Here is a 16,502-nt window from a genome sequence, read left to right on the forward strand (position 1 = left end):
GCACAAATGTACAATAAAGGTCGTTCATTCATTCATTCATTATACCAAAGGAGAGACACCTATCCTGGTTTAGTGCCCGTTATCGTCAAATAATATCACCTGTAAGTGATCATTCAAGTTCGGACTAAGGGTTATATTCCTACACATGTATCTGGTGTCTGGAAGATCACGTGAGTGACGATGGTGCAATGCTAGAAGGAATTATCCCTTTGTTTTGAAGATATGAGGAGCGGTAATAAGGATAGGAAGTACACATGACAATTCAAAGGCTATGCCCCCAGCTCGATAATGCATACCTGGTCTAAGCAATCAATTTCAACACTTCAAGTTGACCAGGTGACCACTTCTCGTGAACCTGGTGCCCAGTCTATCGTGGTTAGGGTGGGTGTCTTCGGGGCCAGTCTTTAAGACCACCCCCCCCCCCCCCCATCCTCCAAGCTCAGTTGGCGGCTCGGTGAGTGTTACGCTTTTACGAGCTTTGCTAAATAGAGTTTTCTGCGCCAGGAGTTAATATTAGCCCCGGGTATCCTAGCTGAGTCGGGTGGCAAAGAACTCCTGTAGGCCCGAATAAAGACTGGACACCAGGCTAACTTCTCGTTTACAAATCAAATATTTCATCGGTTCATAACATGTACGTCTCCTACTTACATATATGTATTGTTCTGTACTAAATAGCATGTGACATACAATTTTCTTAGGACGTACTGAGGGGCAAGTCACAAATTCTATGAACCGATGAAATATTTTTATTCACAGATGATAATATTTATGTGAAATATCACGGCTTACCTTCTATTGATGCAGTCAGAAAGATGACAGTTGAGTTGAGACAGCTTCGCAAAGTCTACAGTGTATCGGGATAATATTTAGTCTTTGTAATGTACGTCCACTCCACCTGTAATACCACTCGGGTGGCAGTTAATCCTGTCGGAATGGTCTCGCTATCCTCTTGTCGTTTTCGCGAGGTTTTAGCGGGAAAACCACAAGAAAAAGTCCTTAATTCTTACTCTAAAATTAAAGTTCAATCAGTCCTCAAATCCAGTTCAGTTCGACCCCGGTGGTAACAGAAATCCACAAAAATAAACGTCCGTAAGAACACGTCCCTGTTCAGTCCGCCGGCCCGGGGCCGGAGCCCCGCCGAACTGCCTCCAGCGGCAGGACTCAGCTATAGAACCCGCCTGTCGCATGACGCCGTTACCATGGTGAGGAAAACTGATGTTATAATACCTGTCACTCAAAATGCTGATAAAACCTCCAGGTGGGCCGGCTTGTTTGCACCAAACGGTAAAAATAACTTGTGGACTTCAAACCTCAAACATCACAAGACTGTCGGCAGTCTGTACAGAGTTCACACAATGGTCTTTTATCCTGCAATGATATTTCGTAGCTTTTTTCTTCTAGACTTAAGCTTCTTAGTTTATTAGCTCGTGCGTAGTGATATTTATACAATTGTTCCTTAAGTCAATTATCATGTATATATTAGATTCTGCTGATAATCAAAAGCAATCCATGCAGTTCCTATATGGTTTGGCCATTATCGTCATCGTCATATTCGTTCCCTACAAGATATATATATATTCAATTTTCAGTATCCTGAAAACATCTTTATGGTTACTTTACTTTATTGTCCGTTTAAAATTTAGAGAGTACGCTAGAGAGTACAGTTTGTCGCTCCCGAACTGTACTTTCCATGCAGCAAGTATACTATACAATTGAAATGAGTGCTAATGTTGAAAATATAGGCCACTTCACCTGCTAGTCAGAAGGGTTCAGCAAAAGTTTCAACAGACAATAAAGTCAACCATAAAGATGTTTTCAGAATACTGAAAATTGTAAAAAAAAGAGTACTAATGTTGTAAACAACGAAAAAGAGCCAGCCTCTTGCATCTGCTTGAAAATCACTCCACAGCATGACCAAATAAGGCTTGGGGTGCATGCAGTCAGGTGTCCTGTCAACGTCCGATGGAGCATACATGTAGGTATGTATCTGACGTCACAGTTCAAATGTATAAGTCAACATAAATACGTGCATCTGATAACTACACTGTTCATGAGGACAGATGTTATAAGCCTCATTATACACTTAGATTAAGTGTAACAAGTCGTTCGGTGTGATATAGCTAGCTGCCGCCGCGCCGCGTGCCTGCGAAGCTGGTGTGTTACGCCAAGGGTTATACCGGCTATACTGATACAGAGGTACACAATTACAAGGTAACATGCCTGCAGGTTAATGTTATTTGTTTTATGACTAGTATGTAATTTCTATTTTTTGAGAATGTAAGCCCCTGAAAACAGGGCTTCACCAATTTCCTACATCTGACGTCAAAGTTCAATGTATAAGTCAACATAAATACGTACATCTGATAACTTCACTGTTCATGAGAACAGATGTTAGAAGCCTGATGAAAGGCCTCACCAATTTCATCTTGGATTTGCCTGCTTCATTTTTTTTCTCTGATTAAAAAATCAGCTTTTGAATTAACTCCAAATGCTTTTGGCCTCAACAGTTGAAGGAAGCCCTTGTCTTCTAATGTCATGTTATTTATCAATACAGTGATTTGATTCAAAGTCCAAACTTCATTGTTTGAACCAGCCTGTCATGTTGACTTCATGGTTCCTATTGAAGCATTTGGAAATATCATAGGATGCCTTAGACTGTTAGTTTGTCTTTGATACTTGACATGTTTTCTGAAAAAATCTGACAACTAACAAATTAAATTGGTGGGAAAATGTAAAGGCATAACTACAACTAACAATGAACTCACACACAGTCATATCAGCAGCGGAAAGGCCAAATTCATTGTACGTTTACAACATCTCCAAATTTTATCACATGTACATAACACTGACTGAAGCAGGGGAACACAGAGCTCACAATGTTTCACTTAGTTCTGTGGGAAATAACATAACATCATGTGTAATCAACATACATGACTGCTATCCTATAACCTCAAAGTTTTGCAACAATGTTTATGGTTACCGTATCTTCTTGTTAAGTCTCAACTAGACTCCTTTCTAGGCGAAATAAATAAACAAAATTTCCCAAAGCAGTGAACAAAGATTTGTGGATGAATGTTAGACATTCAGGTAATGAGATACATGAGAAAACAGTCAGCAATACTCAAGCAACTGGATACATTTTGAAAGCTGTCAGATGTTGCAAGTAGCATCAACTACTTTTTATCAGTTTTCAAAATCTGTCCAGTTGCTTGAGTTACAGCCTTCTTCTTCTAGTGAAAAACAAGAGCATGCATATGCTACAGATGTATTCAGTCAGGGTTTTGTGAATATAACCTCTGCAAATTTTTCATCCCATTTCAGCCAACTGGTATATTTTCTCTGTTTAGCCTGAGAAGAGTCTACCTAAGGCTAGCTAACTCTCCTTGAAAACCAGTAAACTACCTTCATATTTACATGTACATGAGACTCTATGAGTTAGACACTTTTCTGGGATGCAGTCTTCTTGTTCTAACATTTCATCAAAGAAATCACCCTATAATTTGAAACTGTTGGTTTCAATTCATGGAACGGCTAAAAAAACAAAATCTGTGTCAAGTGAAGCCTATGTAAGAGATGTTAATAGTAAGATATACCCCTTTTCCCTGAACAATGATAGGTAAAGACTGACGCATGACTCTTATAGTACTCTCCCAATATGGTAGATGTTGCCACTTACATGTGTTTCCTCTATAGAGATATGTGTCACCATGATGTTAAACCTACATGTACACCCATTGGTTATAACCCTTCAACCAAGTTTCTTCCGTGGAGTTTCTGTTAGCCTATCCAGTATTTTTAGACTCCGTGGAGCTACTGCTGCTCTACCCACTCATGTTGCCTTTGCAGAAATACATTATACATTGTAAAGTGTTGTTTGAATTTGCCATCCCCCTATTTCCTCTGTGGAGTTTCTGCTCTGTTATATGACTCCATGGAGCTACTTCTGCGCTACCCCCCAACCCGAGTTTCCTCCGTGGAGCAACTGCTGTTCTACCCACTCATGTTGCCTCCATGTAGGTACTGTTGTACAAAGGAGTTCAGTTCACTGTCCAGCCATCCTGCCTTGTTCCTGTCAAGTAAAAAAAAACACACATCTGTCAAGATGACTTCTTTCTCATTGTGTAAACATAAATCTTACCATGAACATTACATTGTATTTTTTCAATCTGTTAAACCTTCAAAAATTTTTTTATTGCAGTCGCAAAACCCACAATGTACATTTGTGAAATGAATGAGCAATAAAGTGATTATTGACTATTCACCATATATACATGTACTGCCTCAAAAAAAGGAGTGAAACCCCTCATAAATGTATGTAGAAACATCAAACAGATCTATAGACTAAATTTTCTTGACCTCATTTAGATATGGTGAGTTACCTTGCAATTAGCCTTCAGGCATAAGTTTTCAAATAAATTAAGAAAACATTTACATTACATCATTTACATATATAAGCTGCAGTACTGACCTGAGCAGCTTGGCGCGCTGCTGCACCTCCTCCAGCTGGTCGATCTCCGTGTTGAGCTGGCTGATTTCCCGCTGGAGCTCCTCCTTAGCAACGTCCACCTGACGACACAGCCGGGCAAAGTTACCAGACAGCTCCCTGTGGGGTGGAAAGGTCATTAGAACTTTTAAGGACACACATGTTCAAGGTCACCCCCCTCCCATCTAGTCTTCACATGGAACAGGCATTAGAACTTTCAAGGACATATGTACATAATTATACATTGTACATCTCCAAGGGTGCCCCCCTCCCATGTTCCACCTGTACTGCATTGCAACACAGCCAGGCAAAGTTACTGGACAATTCAATGTGAGATGGAAAGGTCATTAGAACTTTCAAGGACACACACTTCCAAGGTCACCCCCCTCCCCCATATTGTCAATATTGTCAGACACAGTATACGAACTAAATCAAAAACAGGCATGTACAAAATGTACAAATCATGTAATATGAATTATGGTACATACCAAAAGTAACTAGGTGAAGCTGTCAAAAAGGTCCCTGAATTGTGAATTTTTCATTTTTCAAAGAATACTGCCAAGGTCACCCCCCTCCCCACTTTCATCACCTTTCATACAAGCACAGCAAAGAACAGGGCAAAGAACAAACACAGCTGCCTGCTGAGGTCACACTAATATACCAGTTTGTACTGCCTCAGCAGGAGTCTGTAGTGTGAAGGTTAACAGTCTGACTTACTGTTGAACTTGATGACTGATGTTCTGACTGGTGAAACTGACGACCAGTTGTAGCTTGTCCGAGGCGTAGTCCACAAACTGTTTTTTGAAGGTTCGCTCCTTGGCCTTGTTAGTCCAGGTGAGACGTTCGTACAGGTAGAGTAGTGCGTACAGTCCTCCTGTCACCGCTATCAGCCGCCAGCCAACAGCCTTCCAGATCTGTAGTTAACATGCAGACGATGATACATTTTAGAAATTAAAAAATTCACAATTCTGTACTATAGTTTACTGACCTGTTCTATTGGCCAAGGCAATGTGCAGCATATATCTCTACAAATATGTTATATTACCTAATATGCAGTTTATATGCACACGCTCACAATCAATAATAGCAAATTGAAGCTGATTTAAAAAGTGCCTAGATAGCTACATTGTATTATAAAGGATAATACAATGTGGTTTAATGCTTTATTTGTATGTGCTGACACAAAATTATCAGTTCCAAAATTGACTTATTAAATCAGAGGACAGTTTCTCCTGAACATTTCTCCCACAGCTTTTATCCTAGCACCATCAAATTCTACATAATTTTATACTATAGGGAGATTCGCCAAAAAGCAGTTACTCAAGTCAAGCAACTGGATATGATTTTGGAAACGGTCAGACATTTCAGCTAGTATCCACTTTCGTCAGTGACTTAGAGACCAGAGGAGAAATGCAGGTTTATAAGCACAAACAATTATAGTAAGGGCAATAGTTGCAATAGTTAGTGCTTATAAACCTGCATTTCTCCTCTGGTCTCTGTCCCTGACAAATATGGATACTAGCTGAAACGTCTGACCGTTTCCAAAATCATATCCAGTTGCTTGAGTAACTGCTTTTTGACGTATCGTATTACCTGGATGTCTAGCCTTCATCGACATATAGGGGGATTATCTGCCCTGTTTCTACATGTACCACAGATCCTACAATGTAGCTGCTCTTCCTGAGTACTACTCACCACCCCTGTGATGACCAAGACTCCCACAGAAGAGCGAGAGTAGATAGAGGCGAGGTTGGTGATGAACCTGGCCATGATTTCTGCATCCTGAGCCATCAGGTCCTGTACATGGGGAGCTAACACCACCTCACCTACCTCTGCAGGGGGCAGCGGGCGGGGGACCTGGGCAACAGAAAAGAGCAATAAGCATGACAATGCAGTTGTGTTATTACACAATGTATTGTACTAACCTTTGGAGGAATATGAAATTTAGATTTGGAGATCTTCATGTTCTAAACCTCCCTACATGTGTCATTCTATTGCAAATCAAAATGACATTAATCCAAATCAATATGATGAATCTAATATTATATTCTTACACACAGATTTATCAACGGGATGGATTTTGAAAACTGTCTGACATTTCAAGACAGTACAGATTCTGTTAGTCAAAAAGTAGTGGATGCTCCTTGAAATGTCAAAATCTATCCAGTTGCTGGAGTTACTGTTTTCTTGTAATATTTTCTACATACCGTGTCGTCGTATCCCATGAGCGCCCGTTTGGCAGTCTTGGGTCCGAGGAACCTGCGTACGAGCGCCTGCCAGCCCAGAGAGAACTGGAACTCTATGTTCTCCTGGAAGTCTGCACACAGGTTGTGGATGTCCAGGTGGAAGTTAGCTTCAAACGGCTCCCTGCGGACCAGGACAGCTCCGGACTGATCCATACACTGTTGTCTCACCTCAGGGGGGAGCAGGGCTTCCATACGCTCTGTGGACGTACAGAGGATAGGTCAAATATGTTAGTTTTGTCACTATATAGGGTTGCATGGGTATTGTTTTTGGTCCAGTGTGCATTTGTGTAAGTGTATGCGTGTTTGTGTGTGTGTGTGTGTGTGTGCATATGTGTGTGTACGTGTTTGTGCATGTGTGTGTAGAGTGTGTGTGTGCACGTCATGTGTGTGCGTGTGCGTGTGTGTTTTTACAATAGAAGAAGTCAGAAGCAGTTCTGCATGTATCCTGTCTTTTCCCTTTGAATCTAAAGGAGAAAAAGGAAACACTCTCCGTCTGACATCATTTACCTGTCATTTCAGTCTGTACGTACCTCTAGTGTCTGACTGAGGTTAGGCATACAGCGTGTCGGCCAGGTCCAGGTGTGTTACAGGTGTAGTTAAAAGTGTGTTACAGACACACTCACCTGTCATTTCAGTCTGTACGACCTCTAGTGTCTGACTGAGGTTAGGCATACAGCGTGTGGCCAGGTTCAGATGTGTTACAGGACAGGTGTGATACAGGTGTGATACAGACACACTCACCTGTCATTTCAGTCTGTACGACCTCTAGTGTCTGACTGAGGTTAGGCATACAGCGTGTCGCCAGGTCCAGGTGTGTTACAGGACTGGTGTGATACAGGTGTGATACAGGTGTGTTACAGGACTGGTGTGATACAGGTGTCATACAGGTGTGATACAGGTGTGTTACAGGACTGGTGTGATACAGGTGTGATACAGGTGTGATACAGGTGTGTTACAGGTGTGATACAGGTGTGTTACAGGACTGGTGTGATACAGGTGTCATACAGGTGTGATACAGGTGTGTTACAGGTGTGATACAGACACACTCACCTGTCATTTCAGTCTGCACCACCTCTAGTGTCTGACTGAGGTTAGGCATACAGCGTGTCGCCAGGTCCAGGTGTGTTACAGGTGTGTTACAGGTGTGATACAGACACACTCACCTGTCATTTCAGTCTGCACCACCTCTAGTGTCTGACTGAGGTTAGGCATGCAGCGTGTGGCCAGGTGTAGGTGTGTTACAGGTGTGTTACAGGTGTGTTACAGGTGTGTTACAAGTGTGTTACAGACACACTCACCTGTCATTTCAGTCTGCACCACCTCTAGTGTCTGACTGAGGTTAGGCATACAGCGTGTGGCCAGGTTCCTGCCCAGCCCCTGCTCCAGGTGAGTGTGCAGCTCCTTCTTGTACACCTTCAGCACCATGGGGTTGGGGTGGAACGGCGTGTTGAACTCATCCATCAGAACCGAGAGCCGGCGGATTTCTTCTCGCATCGCGCTGGAGACCTGTGACAAGAAAATTTCACAAAAGTCAGGAAAAAGAAAATTTCATTTAACCTCTTAGGATCTAAAATTCTACGCGTATGGAGAAATACAAAACATATTCATGGATTTTATTTTACAAAAACTAAGGGTTATCTCTTTCACTGTGAGTGTCACAGTAGTTTAAAAACTTGGAGATAACCAAGCAAATGACTTCTCACAGCAGTATCTTACATCTAAACCCTGAACTTTGATCCCTGAACCTTAACCCCTGACCTATAACCCACCTGTTTCTCCACATCCTCGGTCATGTCCCTGATCCTGTCCTTACACTCCTGGGTCATCAGGTCCAGCTGTAACCCCTCAACCTTAACCCCTGACCTTTAACCCACCTGTTTCTCCACATCTTCAGTCATGTCCCTGATCCTGTCCTTACACTCCTGGGTCATCAGGTCCAGCTGTAACCCCTGAACCTTAACCCCTGACCTTTAACCCACCTGTTTCTCCACATCCTCAGTCATGTCCCTGATCCTGTCCTTACACTCCTGGGTCATCAGGTCCAGCTGTAACCCCTGAACCTTAACCCCTGACCTTTAACCCACCTGTTTCTCCACATCCTCGGTCATGTCCCTGATCCTGTCCTTACACTCCTGGGTCATCAGGTCCAGCTGTTTCTCTGTCACGTCCAGACGGTCACTCTGCTCCTTACACTGCTCAATACAGATGGCTCTATAGGAAGGAAAACATTCACGTGTTAGTTATTTCATCCCTTAACTGCTTTGTATGCTACTGGAAAACACATAGAACTGCTTGATGCAGAATGTAAAAAGATGTAACAGTTTCTTATTGTGTTGGGCATCTCAAAAACCATATTATCTTTTACATGTTTGTGTTAGCCTGCATCCAAACTCATGATCACACAAATTAAACAGCTAACAGAATAAAGTGACTGTCTTGAAGTCCTGCAATTATGGCCAAACCATTATCATTAACATGATGATTTCCCAGGCTTAAAGCAACTTTTTTTGGAGCACCAATTCCTTCTTCTTTCCGACGAGGCAAAAATTGATGCATATTCACACTAGAACATGTGATACATACTAATATGTAAGATGAAATTTTTGTGGACACATGCAAGACGAAGCATATCTTAACTACTTGTCAACAACAAAATTTGGATACCCTGACCTCTGCTGAGAAGACCTGTGAAAGACGTCTTCCATGACCTCCTTGAGAGCGCTGGAGATGGTCTTGCCTCGCTTGGCGTGCTGGTCAAACTTAGTCATCACTGCGGAGTGTGAGATGGTTTCCTAGGCAACAGTAACCATGGAGAGTCATTAACAGGATTATTGTTGTTGCCACTAATTTAAAATGAACTTTTGGTATCAATCCTTCTACATCTAATTGTATACACATTTTCCAATTTTAGTCTTATCTAAATGCCATACATTATACATTTTTATATCAATATAAATACATGTACATATTTGCATATCCATAATTACAGAGTCTGAATCAAATAGCTTAGACACTTTGGTTTTCATATACATGTAACAGTCCCATAGCCAGTCTTCAGCCAAAGGTCAGTATGATGAAAGTAACATCCACATGAACTTGTCTGTCACAACAGTGTGCCCGCTAACACTTACCTCAAATTTTCTTTCAAAGTTTTCAAACTCAAACAGTCTTGCTTGGAAGCCTTCCGCCAGGGCACCACCTAGAAAAACACGAAAACAACAGCTGCCAGTCTGATCAACTCATGCCAACTTAACTAAGGTGGATTGGCCTGTATCAGATATACATGTGTACTATAATCTTGTTAAGGGAGGTCGTGTCGAATATAACTTCAACAACTTACATTGTACATGTACTGACCTTCCTTGGGCAGTCCTATTTGTTTCTGCACCTGCTTAGATCAAAGGCTCACGTTCTATAGTCATGTAGCTCTTAGGTTTCAAGACTGCAGTGACCACTGCAGTGACCTTGACCTTATGATCCTGTGACCTTGACCCACTGACCTTCCTCGGGCATGCCCTGTTGTTTCTGCAGGCGAGACTGCAGCGCCTCCTTAGCAGACACAAAGAACACCCTGTCCTCCGCCTGCAGTCTGTCTACAACTCCCAGCTCCTCCACCAGGAAACTCACACAGCGCTCCAGGTGCTGTTTCTTCACCTGTACAAACAAACAAACAAACAAACATCAGACTCACGCACAACAAACTCACACAGCGCTCCAGGTGCTGATTCTTCACGTGTACAAACAAACAAACAAGCAAACATCAGGATCACTCACAACAAACTCACACACCCCTCCAGGTGCTGCTTCTTCACCTACAGGACACACAAACATCAGACTCACTCACAACAAACTCACACACTGTTATAAGTACATAAGTACTAAGTGCTGCTTCTAAAAAGTTGATGAAAGATCTAAGACAGAACACATCAATTTGTCTAGAAGCAATTTGTCGCATGAGCATATTTTTACCTCTGGCTATGGATGTATACTTTTGGGTGTGTTTATCTCTCTGTATGTGTGTTTGCTTCTGTCCAGAAGTATTTGAATACAGAAAGTTTGGTGAAAGATCTGGTTGCCATAAATTGGCCTTTGATTAAGTTCATCCACACAGTAACGGGAGTATACCTATTCTCGGTTTTCAACCTCCAAGGTTCCTGCTAGGTCCATTGAACTTATAGTTATATCAAAGTATCTCTCTCATAAGTATTGATTGATTGATTGATGGATTGATTGATTGATCAATTGGAAAGATGTAGAACTCACAGCCTCCATGAACTCAGGTTCACTGGCAGAGGCGTCCCAGCGGTTGTTGAGGATGAAGATGTTAGGTTTGGACAGTCGCTCGCTCACCGTGTGGAAAAAGTTCTTCTCCTGAAAACATAGAATTCACAAAGTCTGAGTATTACTCTTACTGTAACAGTAACAATTCTAATCTACCTATTCTAGGTGCATCTAGTACTAGTATGTATTGTATTGTACACTGTAACTTGGGCTACAGCGTTGTATTCTTAAAGTAGACCTTTCTTATCTGTCAACCACAATTATCAGTTCAACCAATGATAACATGACAATTAGCAGTTCAGCCAATGAGAGAGTGGCTACAAGTTGGAGAGTGGCTACAAGTTGGACAAGTAAGTGTGTTTTGACGGAGGTAGGTGGGTTTAGTCTATAGGAAAGGCCTGTTATGATCAAATAATTAACTAGTTCTTCTTCTTCTTCAGAACAACAGTACAATGTACGTAGTTATTGATTTATCCTTGCCAACATACAATTATAAATATATCATTAGTGAAATCTAATTGGCATGTATTCAAAGAAGAAAGAAACTAAACTACTGTTACAGTAGAAGACTTACCGTTCTCATGAGTGTAGACTCAGAGTTTGCCACCAACACAAACACATCTGCATCCAGACAGTGTTCATCTATCCAGCTGTCCAGGTCAGGGGTCACGTCTATACCAGGACTGGAGGGGAAGAAATACAGTCAACAAGGAATGTTTAGTCAAATACTCTATATGTCACACTCACAATTCTATCTATCTATGTGTCTATCCCGTAGTTGAGGCACACAGACAATCCAACGATCAGTTTTCTCCAACCTTCTCAAATTCTGTTCTTCTCAGTTTTGGTTAGTAGTAGTAGTAAGCCTTTATTTAAACTCGAAAGCTTGTTCCGTTACTCTACTCTAGTACCGATGATCTGATTCAGTTGTCAGTTTTTACTGTGACAGTTGTTTGTAGGTCTATGTATGGATATATGACTCACAATGCAACTTAGGACAACTTTTCAACATACTTGTAAAATTTAACTTAAAATTATTTAAGTGTTTAAGCTTTCTTTCTTTTACTCTTCCATCTTTCCTTCCTTTGTTACTTCCTTCCTTCTTTCTTAACTCAACCTGCATTGCAGAGGTAAGTTTTGTACATGTCCTCTGACTGACACAGATACAGCTGTCCCCCTCATGTCTCACCTGTCCAACAGCACGACATCGTCCCTCAGCAGCGCACACCTGCCCTTGGGCCAGAACACCTTCACCAGCACACTGCTGTCCTCCAGACGCTCCGAACACAGGGCATGGGCCAGCTGACCTACAGACTAGAGAATGAATGAATCTTTATTGCATGTTCTTGCCCAGATGGGCTAAATGCACAAGAGGATATCCAGTATGTAAAACATGAGTATTTCATACTGGTACACTATATTCTAACGCAAAGTGCTAGGAATCTATACATTACAATAATACTATAAACTACCTATCATCTACTGTTAGTTGCCCTTTCTTCTCTCTTTTTGAAACATTTGGAAACATAATTACATATTAGTTTGTCTACTGTACATTCGTCCTTGTATGACATCAAGTGTTTAAACATGTCCTGCTTTGACATTTTCTTACATATCTTGTCTAGTTGTAAAGTATTAAATAGCTCTTGGCATTCATCTTTATATAATGTACAGTCAAGTAGAAAGTGCATAAGTATCTAAAATATAAATCTACAATTTAGAAAGTTAAAATTTGCAAAGCAAATGCAGAATGTTTACTCTCACATGGTCTAGACTAAGAAGCTACTGCTTGTTCATTCTTACTCAAACACATCCATACATATTTTCTATAGTGACCAGCCCCTTCAACTCAGTCCTGCCACTTGCTACATAATGTAATCCAACACCACAGGGTGTCTGCTACAGCAACAGTTACCATGGTGAAAGACGTCTGGTCCTGTCATCAGAACTGTGAGCAGGTACACCTTGCAACTCTTGCTGGCTCCATGTAGTAAACAAACAAACAAAAAAGTCACCTGTACAGTTTTCTTGTCGTCAGACTCAGAGTCAGGAGTGAGCAGGTATGCCTCGAACAAGTCACTGAGAACGTATAATACACAAACAAACAAACAAACAAGTCCCACCTGTACAGTTTTCCTGTCATCAGAGTCAGGTGTGAGCAGGTAAGCCTCGAACCCATCACTGCCCTCCACGTTGATGAAACAGTTGGTGGTGTGTCCGATCCCGCTGGGCAGGATTTTATCCCTCAGCATGGCGTTCACTACTGTGCTCTTTCCATTACTTGTTCTGTAACAACATTGAAAACTACATGTAGTACTCTTCAAGTACAGGTTTCAGTTGAAGTTTGTTTCTTCATTTTTTTTATTGTATGTTCCCATTGTAGTAACCATTATTTCTTCCATTTTCTTCTTCATACTAGGGGAACATGGAAAGAAACAGAGAAAGAAATCACAGTCACTGTATTTGGAAGAGAATGTGATACTCCCCAACACAAGCTGAGGTTTGAACCATTTTTTTGGGGGGGAGGCTTTGCTTTGATTCTATGTTTCTCCAGTATTAGCCATAATTTCTTCCATTTTTCTCTCATTTACTACTAATACTAGTACATGAAAATGCACTGTCCTGGCCTTAAAAGGATATCACTCAAACAGTCACTCATATATCCTAAAAGAGATCAATTATCCAGTAACATGGCAAAATTTCGACATAGATTATTGATCAATGCTACATTGTATATGCTTTCCCAACTCAGGATCGATGTCATCCAGAAAATCAACTCTGCTTGGCCTGATGTACTGACCTGCCGAAAAACGCGACCTTCATCTTGTCCCGTGAGATGACCTGTGCGATCCCTGCGACCTTGGCCTTGTACTGCTCTACCTGGTTCACATGGTTCTCGTTAACGATCTCCAACCCATCGCACTTTGCATTGGATTCTGGAAAATTCAAACAGAGTCAACACACATTCTTTCAACATAATCATTGTAGGATTTGAGCTAACAAAATAAACTACAGTCAAAACTGCCCAGTTGCAACAAGACCACCCAGAGAACCGATCAAATTTGGTGACTTGAGACAGAATTCTTGAGGCTTGAGTGTCAATAAAAAAAATTATCGAAGAGGCAATAAAAAATGGTCACCACATTGTACTTCCTTATGTATGAGAGACGGTCAGTTGTACATGTACAGGTTTGGCTGTATTTCATTGCTGCATTGTACTGTATAGTGGATTTGGAACAGACTGCCTATATCTTAATTTTCAAGCAGATCCTCCGTTGACAAGGCCGCAGTAGCCATTGGCCAAGGAGTGACCACTTTGTGGCCAATGGATACATGCCTTGCCAGCGTTGCCACTGTAGGGTCTGCTGGGGAAAACCATACATGTATGTATTACGACACTTACAAATGTATATAGTAAGCGTGTTGGTCTATAAAAAGAGAAAAGTGACAGCATGAAGCAGTGGATTGTGTAGCAGTGGGCACGGTGAGAAAGAAGCTGTGAACAGACAGAGAAATTTCAATCAGACGATGAAGTCATGGCTGGTACTTACGGAAGTTTTCTGCAACTGCAGGAGGTGGTTAAGGAAGAGGAAAGAGAGACATTAGAGGTACAAAAGGGATACATGTACTAGTATAGTACATTGTATGTAGAGAAGGGAAAAAACAGCAGTTGTTGTGTTGTGATGTAATTGTACATTTTGTAATAACCACTACTGATTACTTTCCAAAGCTGGTGTGTCACATGGAAGGGTGGTAAGATTGGGTTTGAAATATCACCTGCATTCTGTATATATGATAATATGTACTAGTACTACATTGTAGGTGAAATCTATGTGGTGAAGAAATGGCTTCCAAACCAAGCCCCACTGGTTGATTCTCACAATTGTGAGCCACTCCTATGAAACTACTTGTTTCTTCACTGAAAAGATTTTTTTAATGAAATGTATGTGGATACAACAACAACAACAACAAATTTCAAACTTGAGCAACCAACAATGACTGGCCATTGTAAACTTGTGCAACCATACATCATAAGTTATTAACAAGCACAATCAGCTCATTCAGCTGGCATCAACATTGCAATCAATGCATCACACATAGAAATTTTACTTTGTCTAGGAAACTTGGCAGAAAAGGGAAGGTGCTATATATATATATATACTTATATATCAAAATCTTACCTTTCAGAAAGTCAGAACTTTCGTCAATGTACCCAGAAATCTGCTCAAATATGCCATTTATTCTCTTCTTTGCGGTGACGAAGTGTTTGAGCGGGGAGCCGGGGTCTTTATCAGAGGTTTTCTTCTTCTTCTCAGCTCCGAGCGAATGCATGGGTGTGTTCACTGTGGAGATGGACCGGATCAGACTTCCAGACATGGCAGGGCTAGGGCGCAGGGGTGCAGAAACCTGTAAATAAACAATAAATAAACAAACAAACAAACTTTGGACCTGATCAGACTTCCAGACATGGCAGGGCTTAAGGACGTTAAGGTGAAAACCTGCAAAATAAACAATAGATGATCAAACAAGGTTCCGAGCCAAATGCAAGGCATATCTTATTACCCGGATGTCTAACCTTCAACGACGTTTATGTAAGTACATTATTAGTAGTACATGTATATCTGTATATCTGGTATAACTGCCCTTCAGCGTAACATACCAGCTATCAAAACACAATGTATATAAATATATCCTTTTTATATGTAACTGTAATTACATGTAATGTTGTCTGAGTAGATTAATAATTCAATTTCAATAGGATATATTTTGGGTGTCTGCAAGTGGGAATCAAAAGAATTACTGGTCAACCTAAAATCATCCCTGATGTAGCAACCATGGGCAGTACTACATGTAGAAATCTAAACGTTGTTAAATGCCCCCCACCCCACCACTTGTGACACCAGACGCCCTTGCCCTTGGCGTTGCGACGTCATAACACGCAATTTTACCCTTCAGCAAATCAACAGCATATCTGTGATAGTGCTAGGTTGTTTTTGTTTGTAATGGATGTTCAAAACAGACGACGTATAAGGACATACGCACACGACTTTGGGTACAAGAACCTCCGTTTGCCAAAAATGTAAGTAGGTCGAAGCCGTTAGGCACATGCCTTTTTCTTTTTCGGGCACGTCACGTAACACAGGAAGAACATAAACAACAGTAATTTAGTCTAAATGAAAAGATTGACATGATCAGTAAACATTAACGGGCAATGTATCTGCGTACTTTGACTCACCGATTCTGATTTGTGATGTTATGACGATGAAAATTTGTTCTTCGATCTTGTTCACCGGATTTTTTTTCTAAGCTGCCGCCATCTTGGAAGTGGGATGTTCTATTCAGTAACAGGGGTGATTTGTGCGAACCACGCCCTGCAGTTCTTACATTTTCCGCCAGATGTCGTCACTGAGTGGTGATTTCCCACGGTCTTACCATGACGTCACCATCTCCGTGAGCCAGTGTCATGTGATACTGTGCCTGTTCACAATAAC

The 16,502-nt window shown here is 41.3% G+C and overlaps 1 protein-coding gene across 1 annotated transcript; it reads right to left on the reverse strand.

Annotated features, from left to right (window-relative positions):
• Positions 1-3,110: 3,110 nt before the first annotated feature.
• On the reverse strand, positions 3,111-16,372 carry LOC109472718 (mitofusin-2-like). The gene is made up of 17 exons (XM_019772570.1): positions 16,247-16,372; positions 15,192-15,417; positions 13,811-13,946; positions 13,134-13,296; positions 12,200-12,324; positions 11,585-11,693; positions 10,993-11,100; positions 10,230-10,383; positions 9,861-9,928; positions 9,400-9,521; positions 8,814-8,940; positions 8,028-8,235; positions 6,691-6,926; positions 6,179-6,340; positions 5,201-5,397; positions 4,469-4,603; positions 3,111-4,069 (listed from the first exon to the last, which is right to left on the reverse strand). The coding sequence occupies exons 2-17, from the start codon at positions 15,385-15,387 to the stop codon at positions 3,991-3,993; spliced, it is 2,325 nt and encodes a 774-aa protein (XP_019628129.1). The 5' UTR covers positions 15,388-15,417; positions 16,247-16,372; the 3' UTR covers positions 3,111-3,990.
• Between the last annotated feature and the right edge of the window lie 130 nt (positions 16,373-16,502).

This window comes from Branchiostoma belcheri, unplaced genomic scaffold (genome assembly GCF_001625305.1).
Source record: "Branchiostoma belcheri isolate BF01 breed outbred unplaced genomic scaffold, Haploidv18h27 scaffold28, whole genome shotgun sequence".
In the NCBI taxonomy this organism is placed as follows: Eukaryota; Metazoa; Chordata; class Leptocardii; order Amphioxiformes; family Branchiostomatidae; genus Branchiostoma; species Branchiostoma belcheri.